General features: G+C 33.4%; 1 protein-coding gene across 1 annotated transcript; it reads right to left on the reverse strand.

Annotated features, from left to right (window-relative positions):
- Window positions 1-3,058: 3,058 nt before the first annotated feature.
- On the reverse strand, window positions 3,059-19,011 carry LOC141671812 (UDP-sugar pyrophosphorylase). The gene is made up of 17 exons (XM_074478176.1): window positions 18,725-19,011; window positions 18,381-18,485; window positions 17,957-18,073; window positions 17,367-17,507; window positions 12,626-12,725; window positions 11,671-11,798; window positions 11,517-11,588; window positions 11,327-11,391; window positions 9,951-10,011; window positions 9,712-9,829; window positions 8,800-8,924; window positions 6,609-6,685; window positions 6,254-6,359; window positions 6,053-6,112; window positions 5,366-5,446; window positions 3,889-4,128; window positions 3,059-3,599 (listed from the first exon to the last, which is right to left on the reverse strand). Exons 1-17 carry the CDS (start codon window positions 18,830-18,832, stop codon window positions 3,432-3,434), a joined length of 1,872 nt encoding a protein of 623 aa, XP_074334277.1. The 5' UTR covers window positions 18,833-19,011; the 3' UTR covers window positions 3,059-3,431.
- Window positions 19,012-20,105: the final 1,094 nt, after the last annotated feature.

Consider the following 20,105-nt stretch of genomic DNA (forward strand, 5'->3'; position numbering starts at 1 on the left):
TCTTTTGTATCTGATTTTTGAATTGGTATATCTATTCTAGCTGGAGTATTTACTGCAGGTATTTGAGATTTAGTTATATTTCTAGAATCGTTAAATGCGTCAGGCATTTGGTTTGTGATATTTTGCATATGAATAATTCTTTTAACTTCAAGTTCGCATTGACCGGTACGTGGATCTAGAAAATATAATTCTGATGCATTCCATGTTATGTCAGGATTAACCTTGTTTGAATGTTTATCTCCCCCTAAAGGAGGAAACATAGACTCATCAAAATGACAATCTGCATATTTTGCGGTAAATAAGTCTCCGGTTAGAGGCTCCAGATATCTAATTATAGATGTGGAATCAAAACCAACGTAGATACCTATTCTTCTTTGAGCTCCCATCTTCGATCTTTGTGGTGGAGCAATCGACACATATACAGCACTTCCGAAAATTTTGAAGTGAGAAATATTAGGAACTTGACCAAGTACCAGTTGTAGCGGAGAATGTTGGTTGTAGGAAGTTGGTCTAATCCTAATAATATTAGCAGCATGAAGTATTGCATGACCCCAAATAGATGTAGATAATTTTACTTTCAATAACAGCGGTCTTGCAATAAGTTGGAGTCTTTTGATAAAAGACTCGGCTAACCCATTTTATGTATGTACATGAGGAACTGGGTGTTCAACTGAGATTCCTACAGACATGCAATAGTCGGCAAAAGTTGCAGATGTGAATTCACCGGCATTATCTAAACGAATTGACTTAATGCAATGATCTGGGAATTGAGCTCGTAATTTGATTATTTGGGCAAGTAGTTTTGCAAAAGCATCATTACGAGTTGAGAGAAGACAAACATGAGACCATTTAGTTGAGGCATCGATTAATACCATGAAGTACATAAATGGGCCAGATGATGGGTGTATAGGTCCACATATGTTCCCTTGGATCCTTTCTAAAAAAATTGGGTTTTCAAGTTGAACTTTAGTAGGGGATGGTCGAGTAATCAATTTTCCTAAAGAACATGCTGAACATGGAAGGTTATTGTTGGAAAGAACTTTAAAATCTTTAAGAGGATGACTAGTAGAATTCTCTATAATACGACGCATCATAGAGACGCCGGGATGACCTAATCTTTCATGCCAAAGTGTAAAAGATTTTGGATCTATGAGTTTGGAAGCAACGACATTGTGTGACTCAATAGTTCTAATTTTCATTATATATAATCCTGAGGAAAGTGAGTGAAACTTTTCTAAGATTTTCTTGTTGCTAGGATTAGCGGAAGTAATAAGAAGATATTCTCTATCAGCCTCAGAGGTAGTTTCGATGTGAAAATTGTTGAGTCGGATATCTTTAAAACTAAGAAGATTTCTAGTAGACTTACTAGAATATAATGCATTTGAAATGTGTATGTGGGTACCGTTACGTAGGACGAAACTAGCTTTTTCAAAACCTTCGATTATATTAGATACGCCGGAAATCGTTCCGACTTGAGCTTTGGTTTTGGTTATTTGGGTAAAATACTTTTGGTTATGTAGAATCGTACGAGTTGTACCACAATCAGCAATGCATATATCTTCAGAGTCCATTCTGTATATAATTAAGAAACATAATTTATTTGATAAGGACATAACACACTACATAGTTCAAACAAAATAAAGCACACAATACACACTACTATAGTAATTATATGAAACTAATCTTCAGCCTCCCATATGGGAGTTTCGTTAGGTTCATTCGGACCATTAATGCTTATTCCTCCAGTTGTGATTCTCGGGAAATCATCTATGTTATTGTTGGCGAAATTTGTTTCTACCATTTTCTCTTTTGATTTTTGAGAAGATTGGTATAACTTAACAAGATGATCTGGGGTATGACAATTACGTGTCCAGTACCCATTTATGCCGCACCTATAGCAAACATTTTCAGTTTTTCCTCCTCGTGATGCCTTTCTTTTACTCTGTGATTCAGATTGCCACTTCCGGTGACCAGAGTTGTTATATGGACGAAAATGCCCGTGGCTTCGACCTTGTCCACGGTACCGCCCTTGGCCCCGTCCACCTCTATACCCTTTTCCACGTACATTCGACTGGAATGACATGTTATTTACTTCAGGTAATGGGGCAGATCCTGTTGGACGGGATTGATGATTCTTAATCACCAATTCATAATTCTGTTCAGCAACGAGGAGAGTTGATAGAAGATCCCCGAACTTAGTAAATTTGCGCTCCCTGTACATCTCTGCTAAGTTGATATTGTTGGGGTGAAAAGTTGATAGTGTTTTATCGATTTTTCTTTTTTCCGTAACTTTCACACCACACGTAATAAGCCTAGAACTTATTTTGAACAAAGCAGAGCTATATGCTCGGACACTCTTAAAATCCTGAAGTCTTAAATTAGCCCAATCATTTTCAGCTGCGGGTAGATAAACTAGTTTCTGGTGATCGAACCTATTCTTTAGATTTTCCCATAAAATAAAAGGATCCTCGACTTCTAAGTAGACTTCTAAGTACTCAGATTTTAAATCTTCATGCATGTGGTGTCGGAGAAAAATTATGGAGGTAAAGTTTTCTTCAGCCGTGGATTTATTTTCTGCCTTTATTGTATCGCTTAATTTCTTTGAACCCAAGTGCAACTTTACATCTTGTACCCATGATAAATAATTATCGCCAGAAATGTCCGAGGCAACGAACGACAAACTTGTAATATTTGTCATACTAAATCTGAATTAACATGAAAAATTATCAAATTTTAATTCATCAATGTAAATATTACATAAAATCCTAGTTAATCGGGTGCGTTAACAAATACGCAATAATCAATGTATATATCATTATTATCATTGATATTATAAACAGATCTATATATAAAATGACAAATGAATCTTCACCCGCCATACGGACGTTTGCATATGCTGATTATCTCCGACCAATAATAAATTAAAGTGGACAATCCTTCTCAGTTTCAGCAGGGCTTCGTGCTAATAACGTGTTATAAAATACTAGTTATAGTAATAAAAGAGCTGCTAAAGAACTACTATATTTAACCGGAGAGAGAGCAATATGAGAAGCAGGAGTAGAGAAAGAATCGCTCGGTGCATTTTTCATTCACTGATTCAGGCTATATTTATAGCAGTGAAAGGAGACATGCAATTAATTGAAATTGTAAAAATTCTACACCTAAGTTTAGCCTTACTATTATATGTTTGACCATGTGACAATCAATTCACAACAAAGGCATATATATAAACAGGAATGAAAATCGACATTCCCATCCACCATCCTGCTTCTGACTAACAACCACATTAAGAACCCATTTAAACAAAAATGGAACTTATTTTCTAGTTTTAGTTTTGAATCAATGAAATAATGTACAGCTCAAGACTGAAGAACAAGCAAATCAAATCATCTTCGAAAAAGAGTATAAGCTGGCATTTCGGAAAGTTAATCTCAGGGCTTCAAGGAAAATTTCCCAGGTTCACTATAATTCTTCTCCAGCTGTTCAACCTTGTTTATTTTGAAACCTCTGATCCTTACTTTTTCAGGCTCCGAAGCATCTTTGAAATCAACATTTTCAATTGTCCAACCCTTGTTTTGAACGGAACCGCCCAAGTTTACCTGTAAATACCACACATTGCATCAAAATCTCTTGAATTAGAGTGGGGTTATACAGCATGAACCTCTGATATCCGATGTAGGAATCAAGGAAATTTTTGTATTGACTGCTTTCTATATATGAAAAAAAAGTAGATTTGTATTCAGTCAAAGATAAAAAATGTTACAAACAAACCCCCATCTTTTTTATATAGAGTCATTATCTTCAAATTAATCGAGTACAACAAGTTAGCTGACATTATGTAAAATAGAAGGTAACTTTTTGGAACCAAAGGCAAGACAGAAATTATACCTCTGCATCATCGATGCAGCCTATAACAAGAGCTCCATCTAAAGATAGATCCTCAACAAAGATATTTCGACCATTGATGACCAAAGTGGACTTCTGAGAAATTGAACATTTTCCGCTCACTTTCTTTTTTATATCAGCAAATGTAAGTGCCCAATCTGGCTTCCATGCAATACGAGACCATACTTCCACCTCCTGCCCATTGAAAACCTGACGTACTGGATCATCTACCTTAACACCAGCCTGGTAAAAACCAATGAAAATTAGAAAAACAAAACAAATATTAAAAATTAAGAAATCGGCTAGATTTTAGAATCCAACTATCCTAGTCTTGGCTCAGAGTTATCTTTGCATATGACCAGGCATGCTATATTCTGCTACACCTCAAGTTATTTGATATGTATGTACCAATGTATTTGTTTATTACTGCAACATGATTTACAACTGAGATGTCCAACCATCTCAGTCTTGGCTCAGAGTTAAGAAATCAGCTAGATTTAAGAATCCAACCATAATAGTCTTGGCTCAGAGTTATCTTTGCATATGACTAGGCATGCAATGTTCTGCTACACTTCAAGTTATTTGATATGTAAGTACCAATGTATTTGTTTATTACTGCAACATGATTTACAACTGAGATGTCCAATTTTTTATTATGAGGGAGCAAAATTAGTATTTTATACTATTGCGGGGCGACTCAGAGTAGTTGAAACAAAGCACTTCATGTTGTGATTGTAAATTTAATACCATAAGCATGAAAAGTAAAAATAATTTTGACTAGAGAATGTTTAGGCTTAAAGCTTATCTTCTACTAACTAGACAAAGCAACACACCCAATCAGCAACAACAGCAAGTAAATATTTACAACAAGATGCTCGCAACACTATTACTAAACTCACCCATGGACAAATGAAGGATGGGGCGGGGGAGAGGAAGGAGTAGTTTTACTTGAGATTAGTTTTATCAGAATTTGGAAAAGAGTAGCAAAACACAGCTGTAAACACACAAATATCAAAGAGAGAAAGTGGATCAACATATAGCGAGCCGTGTGAGACTAGCTACAATTCATAAATCAATTACTATAAATGTGAAGATTAAATAGATAAACTATTAGATTGTATGTAGACCTAGAAAATAGATTTGACGTTAATTGTTAAATACATATTAGTGGACTGTGCGGGTTTCTAAACTATAAAAACTCTTATGTCAAAAATGCAAATGTCATGAGGTAAAAGAGGCTCACTTCTGGAAAGTAGCGAAAAACATTGTATATGTAGAATTTACATCATTCTTTTGACAAGTTCTGACTGTATGTCCATTAACAGTCAACAATTTAGTTCATGCTAAGTGAAATATACCAGAACACATTTTGTATTAGTTTACTTTATTGGCAAACAAAATCAAACATAAAGCAGAAGAGACAGAACTAGGAAAACAAGCAATATATTAGAACTTGTTAATATAAATCAAGAAGAAGTACCTTTCTCAAGACAAGGCTATTCGCTCTATAGATGGCCATCTCCCCTGAAGTGGCACTGTGGTATGGATTTCCCTTCGGTACCTTCAAATTTCAGTAAATTAAGTACAGAAACAGGTGTCGTCTCCTCAAAGCTTATTTTTGGTCTTAAAGTACAGAGAAAGAAATGTTGTAAAATTATCTCTCTATTTCATTAACAGTTGTGTACATCTACATTAAATGTTAATAAATAATTCAACACATACCTATAGCTATAACTGATGATATAATCTCATCGATATGATCTGGCAAGTTAAAAAAACCAAATTGGAACAGCTAGATTTGAAACATCAAAAGGAGTTACCAAAATAGGACAAACTCAAGAGTTTGAGGATGTTATATATTAGTACATTGCTTAATGTCGCGGAACAAAAACTTTTGACCCAAGTAACTGAGCGTGTAAACTAAAATATCTCTCTATAATCACTCAACAAGATAAGTAACTGACTCAAGCATATGCGTACCTCTTTGCAATTGTTTCAGTAAATATATGATTGTTACCATACACTCTTGACTCTCATTCTCTAGGAAGCAAAGTGATTAGCAATCAGGAGAGTATAATTTATCGTTTTATGTGGTCTAAATTATTTGAACTTCTTTCAAGGTTTCATAAGGTGCATTTAATTTTACAGTAGAAACAATTCGATATACCTTAGCAGCATCTTCAGGGTTGTTCTTCACAGGTGCATAAGCCAGCCATGCATCCATCACCTGTGATATTATAAATCTTGTGATCAAATTATATTTCAGCAACAGAAAATCTAGAACACATGCCTGCTATACTAGGACACCAGAGAAATATAAAACACTGCAATCAAGATCAATGGATCTAGTACTCATAGCTACACTTACAGTAAATCCAACTTTTGCTGAAGGAGGCAACGTCTTTGGATAATCTTGCATCATACACTCCAGTCGAGTTGAGGACTTGAATGCAGTCTTTGTAGAATCTTTGTATCTGTATGGCAAAGAGAACATTAGAATAAGAATATAAATTATAATTTAAACAACGATACAATTTGGGAAAATTCTAACTAGTCAAAGTTCATAAACCTGCAGCTAGAGCACGAAAAATATCTTGAAATTTATAGATGCTTATTTCAGTACACAAACAATATCATATTAATTTGATATATGTGAAAGGATTACTGCAAAAGCTTATTAGCCTTTCTATAAATGCATACATGAGAATGTGAAATATACTTACTTGGGGTTAACAAACTCCTTTATAGCCCCTTTTGTTTTTGTGAGCTCTTCAATGTAAGGGCCAAGTTCAAGAATTAACTGTAGAAGAGTAACTGAATCAAGACCTACAAATAAAAATAGCCTAACCCCAAATAATTCCTAATATGACTATTAGATTTGGAAGGTCACAAAGACCGTTCTTAATTCTGGCTTGTAATGGTAAGTCAATCAGTCCTCAAAAGCATGGTTTAGTAGGTCCATAATCCGTCTCTTTCAGACTTAAAGCTAGTCAAATTGTGTTAGATGTTGAGAAGATGACAAGTATTAATGCTAGTTTTTTTTTTTGAGTAAAAGTATTAATGCTAGTTATTAACATAGTATTAATAAGAGACAGAAATGGCCTGCTCTAAAGCTAAAGACAGAAAATAAATCTGAGATAAATATTCCAGAGACTCATGTCGCCTTTTACTATCAGTACTATCTATGTCAGCAAGTTTTCAGTTTCCCCTAGGACTTCACGTCCGGTAATAGGTAGGTTGATAATAAATGACATGGAATGAATTTTGTAATCATGGACAAACAGGATACAATGATTTTTGGATTTTTGCAGAGGTAATCCATCTATTTTATTCAATAGTTATTTTTCTATTTCCCTGTAATCTAAAATAATGATTTAATTTTTGAAAAAAAGATATTGTATCTTTAGCTTGAAAAGGAATTATTTGCTTAATTTAAAAATTACCAAACAAATATTTTAGCAAAAAAAGAAGAAGTAAACTTCCACGTGTAGCATTGTGCTGTACTCTTCTATGAGATTAAATGTCACGTCCAGAAACACCAACGATAACCTAATATCAGACTGAAGGAGCAGAACTCTTATATCTCACATGAAGTTCCACTGGAATGCTTGTTGATGACCAATATCACCTCAATTAGAATGTATCAGGCACAGGTTTTTTTTGTATGGTGTTATTATATAATTATAATAGATTTTAAGGCTTGGGTCTCATTTGAATTAGACCCCTGGGCCCTGGATATTTAATAAAATTAAATATATTAATCTAGTAGAATTCTATCATCAGTAGAAGTTTGTACTTCATTTAATCAATATCTATACTAAATTATATAAGCCGAAAATGGTATAATTGGTCATCGTTTGGTTCAACCATCAACAGAATAAATATTGTTGATCTTTGTTATAAGAATAAGAGCCGTAAGATCCATAATATAGAATATTCCATTTAGTCTATTCTATCAAAAACCCAAGGCTCGAATCCTCTCAACAACAATATTAAAAATATTTTCTATTTAGGCTATTCTAGCAAAAGCCCAAGGTTCGAAACCTCACAATAACAATATTAAAATTTAGAATTACTATTGTTAGTTATAAAGCTAAACAATACATGGAATTAATTAATTAGTATCATTATTGTTATTAATAATATTGTCTAAGAAGCAAGGACACGGGTGCGGCAGTGCGAGTGCGTAGTGCAGGAATAGGGGAATTCGAGAAATATAAAAATATGAGGATACAAGTGCAAGGGGACACGACATATATAAATAAAAAAAAATCATATATATTACATTTTAATCACATTAAACCTATGAACAAACCCTAAAAATGCATGAAACATGAATCATCTGTATAATTTATTAATCTAAAACACAAAAATATAAGTGAACTATTTTTAGTTTATGCAAAAATGAATGTGAGAATTGATACTTTTGTGATAACTAATAGACATAGATACTTAATTTTGTGAAATTAGTTTGTTGACAGATTTGGACTATACTTTTTATACAAAAAATTTCAAATTAGTTTACTAGAAGAATCTGCGTGTCCTATACGGGAATACGTGTGTCCATATATCGGACACTGGAACTCGGCATGTGACCCAAGTCACCCTACTTCTTAAAATATTATATTATTAAAATTATAATCTCTTACATATACAATTTTAACTGATATAAAATATTACTAGTCAACATGATTAAAATTAATATTAAAAAATATTGTAGAAAAATGTTATAATATTAAAAAAATAATGTATTAAAAACGCCGGTGCATTGCACGGGTTGTAAGCTAGTATAAATAAAAAGCCAAGTTGCTTATCGCAAGTTTGAATTTAATAGAATAGTGTGCGTGTGTGTGTTTGTGTGTGTATGGATTTCAAATAAATCAGAGATTGCTTATAAATTATGAATTTTAATACCTGATTTATGTTTCCTGGAAAAGGAGAAAAGCCTGTTTCGTCATTGACATCACCATCAGGGTACCCACTAGCTCGAAGCAGGGGATCAAGCTGATTGTATTCCACATTAATTACCATCGTTCTCCCTGCATAAGAAATTGCTTATGAAATTTTTTAGAAGTACAAGAAATTCTCGACCAACATGTTCATTCAAATTGAAAGTATATATATCTGCAGCTAGGTTCACAAAACACAAGCGGTAAGCAGACAATATAGATGTCAAAATACTACAAGTTTTGACAATTTCATACACTCCGGCCCATTAAAATTAAAATTTTTAATGATACTATCTACATGATTTGTCATGCATTTATATAAAAATGATTTCTCCATTCTAAAAGAGAAGAGACCTCTGCAGACACCTGGACACAGTAGAATTCAAAAGTCGAATGTATCTTAGGGTGCTTTTGGTAGACAAACTTATAACTGTGTTAAGACTACTAGTTGTAAATATCAGCAAATTAAAAGTACCGAATGGGTCACATCATTTCTATACATTGAGAACAGGTTTATGGTTTTCAATAGTCAAACTGAGTTATCCACTTCTTAGAATTAAAGAAGGTTTTAAACAAGCAATATCTGGTAATTGAAGTTTTACAAACTCGAGTCATGTGATGGCACAGTTAAATATACCCATCAATATAATCCACATAGTCTCGGGAGGGCGAAGAAGTATCCGACAGGTGGAAGTGATACATAGCAAAGAAAAATTGGAATTTTATATATTGTGATCCCTTCCTCAAGTTAACTTTCGAAAATAGATTGTTTATATAGGATAGTATCTATGACAAGCCACATAGCACAGTAAATTACATTAACACACACACGCGATATCAGGAGAAAACCTTTTCCCCTTTGCTATTGAATATATACCATCTGAATGAGTGAGCTTTGTAATGCCTCCGATGGCTTCTTTGGCTTTGCGAGGAACAGCAAGAGAATTTACATGATAATTCTTGGTGGCACTAACCCCTAGGGATGCCGGAATTGCCTAAAACATGAAAGCAGGAGAAAAGTTTACCCACGTGATAGTGACAAATATTTTCTTTATAAAATAAACTTTATTGGAGCTGTTCTGAGATACGACGATACTGAACAAAATTAAAATGAACCTTGAAGAGAAGTCCATTTGTGTCTTGGAAAAACAGAACCCATCTTAAACCTGCATTATGCCTGAAATGATGAAACATACTTTAACACTGAGACAACATGGTTTGCGATTATATAAAAGCATCAAGTTAGGTGTTTAAGCACGGTGTTTATAGCAAAAAATTTCACATCTTAAAATCACTCAGTTACACAGTTACACTATATTTAAGTCATAAAGAACTCTTTTTGCAACAAGAGCACAGTAAATTCTGAAAGTAACATCTGCTTTCATTTTATTAGAATAGGTTTTTAAGGCTACATGCATATGTTAGAATGTCTGTTACAAAACTTCAGCAAATCAAAAGGGTACCGATGAAATAATGATCGAAGTACCACTACTCCACTACTATGAGAAGTACAACCTGTGCAATCAGAGTTCTCAAATAATATGATAAGACGATATATTGCATCAAATTGTGTCACGTGTTAAACATATGCGCATTTATATATTAAAACGCCTAATATATATGCCTATATATATTAAAACCATAGTTGTTAAGACGCCGCCTAGGCAGTAAAAAATGGGTAAGCGTCCGACCCGTCTTCATTTTTAGTGGGTAGGCGACACATAGGGGCGCCTACGCGGCTAGACGACGTCTAAATCCGTCCAAATCCGCCTAAGTCCGTCTTATTTTAACATGGGGTAGCCCGGTCTATCTTTGACCAAGCCCATATTCAAGTTATAAACACGACTAACTACCTACGACCGTCACACTTAAGACTTAACCCTAATTAACCAGACAAGCATCTCCTGGCAGTGATCTATAAAGTAATATTCTCATTTTTCTTCTTATATGTGAGATACATACACACACACATACACATATATATATATATTTATATATATATATATATATATACGCGTATGTACATGTATTATATGTATGCACAAACTAAAAACATATATATATACATGTGTGTGTGTGTATGTACATGTATTATATGTATGCATGCACAAACTAAAAACATATAACATATATCATTGGGTATAACATTTATGTATGTACTTTGATATGTTATTATAGTATTTACTCTTTGGTAGTGTATGTAATGGCTAAATCTATATCCATATAAATTATAACACATAAATGTATGTATATATTAAATATACCCAATGTATATAGTGAAACGTATAATCCGCCTAATGACCGTCTAGGCGGTACAGGGTCGTCTTGCCTCGTCTTTACAAAGTATGATTAAAACGCCTAATCCGCCTAATGGACGCCTAGGCAAGCCTTACCGCCTAGGCATCTAGGAGGTTTGCCATCACCTTTTTTCGTCTTTACGCTCATGGAAACTATGTCTTAAGGCATATCACAAGAGGGCTCCTAGCACATACCATTCTTTAAGGAGGCCGCTTGAATAAAGAAGCGCGTGAACATCACCATGTCCATGAGGCTTAGTCTGAAACAAATATGGAAAAGAAGTATGCATAAAAAGAAAGCATATCTTGTACAAACTAAAAAGAAGACTAGCGCAAACAAACTTATGAAATTTATAAATACAATTTAAGGGAAGTCAATAGACACCTGAATTGTGAATGCATTTTGTGAGTCCACAGCAAGTCGGGCATCGTTATCATCTAAGCACGCCACTTTTTCCTGAAAGGTAAATACTCTTAGTATAGCATTCATTATTTTTACAAGTTAAAATAACTTTGAAACCATCTACCATGAGAGTTACCTGCTTCAAAAGGTGTACTTGCTTAGGATTCATTCCAAAATAATTATTTGTTTTTAATAGCTCCAAGGTACGCGAATGTGTGTCATCTGATGTCATTATAACAAATGGTATGTCTCTTTTGACTTCTCCTGAAATTTCAACAGCATCAGATAGCTGGACAGCAATGAGCTCATATCCATATTCAATGCAAATGCACAGAAAAAAGGTATCTTAACTGTCTTCTACCGTTTGCTAATTTAATTTCCAACTATTTGTAGTTAATGCCACTGTCTACATAGCAATTTGTCATGCCACATACAACACAGAAAAATTCTTTCAATAACATTATTTTTCATTCATTAAGGTCTTTGGTCGGTCACTTTTCTGGGCTGGGATTGATAAGTGCAGATTTGATCAGCAGATGCAACTGAACATCTAGGAGGTCACCTAAACACCTTTATTAGAATAAATGTTATTTTTCAAAAAAAATCGGTCACCAAATGATAAGAGGGAAATTTTTGCCCAAATCAAGTGCCTTCGAATTTACAACATAGCCTTTTGACTAAAAATACACAGCCTCAATGGTGCATTAATATTGAAGTGAATTAGATCACCGTACTCTTATCTATACTTTTACATAACAAAAGATCTTATTGGAAATGTTGAAAGAATTTTAGCTCACGGTAACATGGTCAAAGAACAAAGCAATACAAGTTCAAAGCATTTAATTGATTCTTCTTTCAGGGTTAATTTACTAAACTCTCAACCGCTAAGACAAATAATTGAAACATAGGGGATGCTACAAAAACAAATACATAAAGGGAATACTCGCTTAAAGGTAACCATTCACACCAAGGACTAATATCGTCTTCTTAAAGCACCAGTTATTTCAAAACTGGGCCACTGGGGTACTATATGCTAGCTGGTGTAGAATATCTGAGACTGAAGGAGAATCTCAACTTTATATAAATCAAACCTTGCATTGATCTATAACTAGCATCTTGTAATGCTAAGATAGATTCGATGTACCGCTGCAAGAAACATGTATCAGTAGTCGACTCTGAAGGAAGGGCCACCTGAAAGAATAAGTAAAAAATTTATTGCAACAGCTACAGTTCAATATACAAGTACACCATATGTGTAAAAAATTATAGATATAAATATATATTAATAGAACTATACGCTGTATAAAAGGAAACTATACTATATTATAATAGATGAAACATTAAAAGTTTGGTAGTCGGTCGGTTGGTAATCGCTGAAATTACTTAATTGCCCTTATTTATAATATATATTAAATCAATTATTTTTACTTAATTACAAAAACTGACTTACGCTCTTCTCTGTTGGTAATACGGCCACAACACTTCAAACATCATACAACTAACTAAGCTTTTTATGTGACGGTCAATATAGATCAACGAGTATAAGTGGCAGTAACCGGAAGCATCACCTGGACCTAAAAGACAACCGGAGAATTAACTTCATCACTAAACTAATTACCTTTTTTTAAGTATGACAAGTTACTTTATAATTATATTTAACGTAAAACACTCTCATTAATGAATTGATATTTACAAAATAATTATGTAAATACAAATAAAATTAAAACCTACTATTCATCCGGCTTAAACAAAAGTATATTACTGATCTGGGCTAAAAAACAAAATAAAATAGAAAAAACTAGATATAGTTAGTTGAATTTGTTGTATCGGGATTTAACAAAATAACAAAATAGTAAATACTACTAACGCGGTTAAAAAAATTATACTATTAAATCGAACTAAAATAAAATTAAAATTGAAAGATAATTCGTTAGTCAATCTAATGACATCGGATTAAAACAAAATAATAAGCACTACTCATCCGAACTAAAACATTATAATATTCAATCTGGGTCAAAATAAAATTAAAAACAGAATAAATAGCAATATTTATATTTGGTTGATATAACGTGCGTATATAGTTACAGTTTTTCTTCCAAGTCTACAATATCCATACTATTTTTATTAGAGAATCATGTACATGAGGATGGCCTCAAGGTACTACACGAGATTATAACATTTTTCCATATAAATACAGGAGGGTAAATTTGTAATTTCAGGATGAGTTGCTAGTATTTACAAAAATGTCATTAAATTTGTATGGGAGAAGTTTATAAACTCAGGTAATTTACCTGAGGTCATCCTCAGGCCCATTTTTCTCTTTTTATTAAAATGTAACATGTATAATTTGTTAGTTGTATGATAGCGTCATACTAAAACAAAATAATAATCGGAGCCAAAAAACATTTATGCAGTTAATCTAAGAAAAAACAAAATAAAAAAAAAATAATTAGACAAACTAAAATAAAATAATATATAATTTTATCTGGGCTAAAATAAATTAATAAGATATGAACAAATTTCATATCAAAAAAATTTCAAATTCAAATTAATTTATTTAAAAAAATAATATTATATTTAAAAACAATTTGTGCATCGCACGGGTTCTAAACTAGTTATATATAAATATGTATAAATATTAATGTACCATATTAAACTCTCTCTTATTGATGGGTCATATTGAAATCATGTCACTATCATCAAGTCTGTTTCTAAATGAAGAAATTTAGAATAACACTCTGAAAACCATTTTATGCATTGCAAGCTATTAATAAAAGAGATCAGAAAAGCATAAACGGATTTTATGCATAAGGTTTGGGGTATACGCGGTTGGGATCACATCGATTTTAGGGTAAAAATCGAACCAAACCGCGAAGAACGATTTAAAAAAATTTAGGGTTAACCACATCATTTGCAAAAATGATGTAATTCATTTGCATAATTCTTCTAATGCAAAGTCAATAGCATAACTTAGAGTACCTAAAGTGCTATTAGTACATAAATTCTTGTACAATCAAGTAAAACATGTAAATTAATGAGAATGTCATTTTAACTGAACAATCTAAAGAAAATAAAAAACAAAACCAACTTGAGTTAAGTTATGGGTAGAGATGGGCATTTCACCCGCCCCACCCCAAACGGGTCGGGAAATTCTTCAGGTTCAGGGCGGGGAACGGGGAAAATTATTAAACAAATTTGGGGATCTGGGTCGGGGCCTAGGGTAATGACTAGACTAGGTGATAACTTAAACTAAAATCTCACTCAACCAACTCACATAAATTAACATTTCGAGCTTTGTTGATTTTTTCCCATTTACACAATTCGATTGGTGTGATACATCTATTCAACCAGTCAAATTTCAACTTGTTTTTTCTTAACAATTTAAGATTTGAATATTGTTTAGGCTATTTTCCACTGTCACCTGAACTTGGCTGGAGGAAATCTCCTGTATATGTCAAATTGAGTTTCTTATCTAAGCCCCCAATTCCTAAACTTGATAACATGTAAAATGTTTTAATGTTTGTAAAGTTCAGAACTCTAAATTATGTGCTTCATATCGGATAGTAGGGGTGTACGCAGTTCGGATCAGATCAGTTTTAGGGTAAAAGTTGAACCCAACCGCGAAGAGTGATTTTAGAAAATTTTCATTTGTAGACTTCATCTAGTTTGGGCCCTCGAGGCGGGCCTAACCGGGCTGGATCGGATCAGGCCGGGCTTTTTTCTAATTTAAATCGGATCGAGTTTCATTAGAGATTCCGAATACTACATATGTTAGCAATTAACTCGTCCTAAAAATGTATTAGTTTGCATGGAATATTTTATGAAAACATTATTCCGTTGAAAACATTTAAATTCGGAAAAAAATAAACATGTTTATAGAATAATATGTTTTATCAATGTTATCCAAATATATATAGTGTACTTACTATATCTTCGTTCATTATTCCTGTAACAAAGTATATAAATAATATTATTAATCACGAATATGTAAATATATATGTGCTTAAAGTATTATTTATATTTATAATAAATGTAAATTCATAAATATATAAGAAAATATATTAGAATAATCATATTTTAATCAGGCTTTTTTGGGCTTTTAATCGGGCCGGTCCAAAGACCGGGCCGGGCTAAAACCCGGGCTTTTAACAGGGTCGGGCCGTGCTTTACCTAAAAATATAGGGCTCGTCGAGGCCCTAAGCCTAGGCCGAAACCGGGCCGGGCATTGATCGGATCGGGTCGGGCCAGATTTTCGGGTCCGGGCTTTTTGTGCATCTTCTGTATACATGTTTGCACGCATTAGTTTCATCAGATCTGTTGAAATAGAACGGGAAAATTGTGTGGATCGTCAGTGGAAAAAGGAGAAGAAAAAGTCGACGTAGATGAAGGAAAATGGAGGAAGGAGAAGAAAAAGTCGACGTAGATGAAGGAAAATGGAGGAGACAGCCAAAAATGTTTTTACTTTCACGTGGTGTCACGTGATGTAGGCAGATATGTATGTATATACAACACTAATAACAAAATGAACCTGGACAGAATGTTGTCTACATTCATTTATTTGCATTACTTTTTTTAAAAAAGCATTGCGCTAGCTGGATGCCTATCTTAAAAAAGGACACACACGGACAAGTTACTTCTCCGATTCAAATTTTAATAAGCCAACACACTATATATTTTATTAATTCACAATTTTAATTAATATTTTTACTTAATTTATATATTTATACATATATATATATATAATTTAAATTAAAAAATGCCGTGTCCCCGTACCCGTGTCCAAAATTTGGACGGTGTCCCCGTGTCCTAAATTTTTCAGAAAAACGAATCCGACACTCGGATATGTGTCGTAACCGACTCTCCGCACCCGAGTCGGAGTAACTTAGGCTATTTGTACATAAATTCTTGTACAACCAAGTAAAACATGTAAATTAATGAGAATAGTCATTTTAACTGAACAATTTAAGGAAAATAAATGTCTTATTAATCTGAAAATGTTAATCCCTCTGTCCCTCCCATTTGTTTACACTTTCCTTTTTGGATGTCCCTTCCAATTATTTACATTTCAAAATTTTTCAAAGATAGTAAAGTTTTTATAATTTTTAAAATAACTACATCTATTACTTCTCTCCACTATACCCACTTTATACATATAATATTAATCGGTCCCACTACTTTACTCACTTTTTTAACTTTCCTCCACTACTTTATCATTTTTCTTAAACTCCGTGCCCAACCCAAATGTAAACAACATTTGGGAGGGACGGAGGGGGTACAGAATAACATTTTTTAAAAATAAATATGTTTACCTATTAGTTTATATGATATTAAGTATATTTTTAAAAATATATTTTATTAGAAATATATATAGGGATTTGCGGTAACGGTTGCGATTTTTAAAAAATTTTAAACGGCATCCAAACCGCGAATAAACGTTTTTTAAAATTTAAATCCGCAACCAAACCTCGAAACGCGATTATCCGCAAAATGCAGTTCGGTTGCAAGCGGTTGAGCAGTTCAATGCGGTTGAGCGGCTCATCTGTACACCCCGACATAAGGTCATGCTTTTAATACTTCTTAACAAAATCTTTTTGCCACTTGCAATATTTGAGGCAACTGTTTATCTGCATATTAATTAGACCTTTAGACCTAGTGAAATCTTGCTGAGCTTCAAACTTGTTCCTTTACCTTTTTAAGTTCACTAATGTGGGGTGGTATGGTTTGACTCAAATCGTGAGTCCCGCTTTTTAACATAACTTAGTTCTGTTTTGGTTATCCTCTGTTTATAAATAACTTGAACAGTAAGATTTTTTCACAAATGGATATTTTTACCTTTATTCCATTGTAACCAAGACGCTCTCCAAGGCCTCCTGCAACAAGAACAAATGCAGCATTTTGTGCTTCTCTGACACCAGTCTCCTCAAACTGAATAAAGTTGTCCTCGCCAAAAGTCAAAACCTCTCCTGAGGGGACCTGCACACATGTATACATAATAATATCAAAGTTCAAATCAACAAGAAGTTACAAACTTCCAGTATATCTCCATTTAGTAGAGATACTATGCGAATAATACCATAGGATTTACATTCAGCATCAGGTGTAGTATGTTGCATTATAACCAGGGTGGTAAACTGGTAATTCTGGTGTATCAAAACTAATAAATTATTTTACAAAATTACAGTCTACAAGAAATGTACAGTTATATATTAATATAGAGGAAGGCCTTATCGGGATCTTATATTAATAGTGAGAGAGAGAGAGAGAGACCATTGACATTTGCAGGAGACCTACTCATTATCAATAGGAATTTTATCAATTATAATTAATTTAACGACTGTCAAGCCTGCGTATTTTGGGGGCAAAGGAGTGTTAAAGAAATTCATTTGAGATTACAATATCCAACACAAAAGCTGGTCACTTACAGAAGGTGTGAAACCATCAAATGGATTCTTTCCGGCCTTTGAATCAGCTAAAAGTCCTTTAGCAGTTTCAATATATGATGCTAGACCACCAGGATAACTCCCATCAAGTCGATTCACCTAAACAAAATTGTTACAAACAATTAAAATGTATAAGAAAAAATAAAAATTACCTACCACAAGCCGAACAACAAAGTTAAAGAATAATACAAAGGCAAGCCCATACAAAAACTAAAGAGCTAAGCTACATACTAGTGAATTTGCAAACACAATGCCATAAATTTAAGTAGTATATACATCTTTGCAAACACAATGCTATAAATTTGGTATAGCCTTCAATATTTCTAATTAGTCTCGAAAACATAACCTACTAATACACACTCAGTCTATATCTCGAAAAAAAATCGAACAGGAGTGTTTAAAATACCTGATCAAAGAATGCCAGTTTTTTATCATCATCAACGCCTGGATCGGGCCAATGCTTAAACAAATGGCTCTGATTCATCTCAAGCAACATCTTCGCTAAATCGATCTATCATGCCACAACACTCAATTAAAACTCAAAATCACAAACACACACACAACTATAAAGTAAACTACACGAGTCCAATTCACACTCACACACGTAGAGAGATAGCGAGGGAGGGAGGGGGAGAGAGAGAGAGAGGAAGAACGAGATAGAGAAGGGGAGAAAGAGAGAGAGGGGGGGGGAGAACGAGAGAGGGATATGGGGAGAAAGAGGGAGAGAGAGAGACAGAGAGAGAGTAGAACCTGTTGATGTGAAAGGAGAGAGAGGTTGTTGCGGAGATTAGGAGCGGAGGCGAGCAAATCGTCATTGATGCTGAGATTTGAGAGCTTGGATTCAACTGTAGAAGCCATGAGAGTCGAAGAAAACGATGCAATTGAATTTTTGTGTGTTGTTTTCGTCTGTTAAAATATGTGTCTCGATTTGCGTATGTATAATTTGAATAGAAACAGAATGGATATGCTGAAAACAGGCAGTTGGGGTGGGCGTTTCAAAACCGAATTCTTTTGGTTGCGTTACGCTCTTCGCAAATACGTTACTCGCTCGTCCCATTCCGATTGTCAGAGTTTTATGCAGTAAAATTGATTGGACCAAAATTTATTAATATTTTATAATTAAATAAAATATCGTAAACTTAATTTAATTTAATACATAATTTTTAACTTTTTTAAATTATATATAATTGGTCAACTTAATCAATAAAATAGAAATTGTGGAAGGAGTAATACTCTCTCTTTTTGTATTTAGTTTTGTTTTTAAAATATTTGTATGGATTAAATGTTGATCACTAATGTGTCGGATACATGTAAGATAATATAAGTAATGACAAGATAATATATTTGAATAAGAAATAATGTTATACTTTGTGATAATTTTATCTATATAAAAAATGTTATTAACCAAAATAATGATTTTCTTTTGTATAAATGGAAAAAAAATTGGCAATCTTGATTGCACAAATAACAATATTCCAAAATAAATATGAAATAACGTTTTAGCCTTAGGGGGTGTTCATGACCCAATTATACTGACCGGATTAACCGATACCTAATTAGGTTAGATTAAAACAATTAAAATTAAATAATATAAGTTGAATAATGGTTTAAAAAAAAAGAATTTTAATCCCATGTCCTTGTCCAATTACAGTAGTTTGCATCTTGCGTGTGACTTGAGCCATAACATGCCAAATTTGAACAATCATACATCAAGCCTCAACCTCAAGGATGTGTCACCCACTAATCGTGCAAACAAAAGATTTCAGGGAATTGGTACTTTATTATTGTGCGTGTTAATAAGCACTTCTATAATGAACTTGCTTTTAAACGAATTGTTGTGTGATTAGTGATGTGAAACTTGCTTTAAATAAATCGGGGTGCATTAGAGTGATGTGAAACTTGTAAAGTTCATGAATTAGCTAACACGCTTTTGTCATTTCATTAAAGAATTGGAAGTTAAAACTAATTTGATAGTGATTACAAGATGCATTGTACCCACTTTACAGTAAGCATCTGATCAGATTGGGAGAATTAGAGCGCACATGAGCTAGGATTGTTCGGGTCGGTTTCGACAATTTAGTGATTCAATCTGTTAGTTCGGGTTTGAAAATTTTCAATTCATTAATATAAA

This window comes from Apium graveolens, chromosome 7 (assembly GCF_009905375.1).
Source record: "Apium graveolens cultivar Ventura chromosome 7, ASM990537v1, whole genome shotgun sequence".
NCBI lineage: Eukaryota > Viridiplantae > Streptophyta > Magnoliopsida > Apiales > Apiaceae > Apium > Apium graveolens.

Coding starts and splice junctions, on each gene's coding strand:
- LOC141671812 (XM_074478176.1), bottom strand. CDS start 18,832: ATGGCTTCTACAGTTGAATCCAAGCTCTCAAATCTCAGCATCAATGAC. Junction 10,012..11,326: donor AGCGGCCTCCTTAAAGAATG/GTATGTGCTAGG, acceptor TCATCATTTCAG/GCATAATGCAGGTTTAAGAT. Junction 5,447..6,052: donor ACCCTGAAGATGCTGCTAAG/GTATATCGAATT, acceptor TGAAATTTGAAG/GTACCGAAGGGAAATCCATA.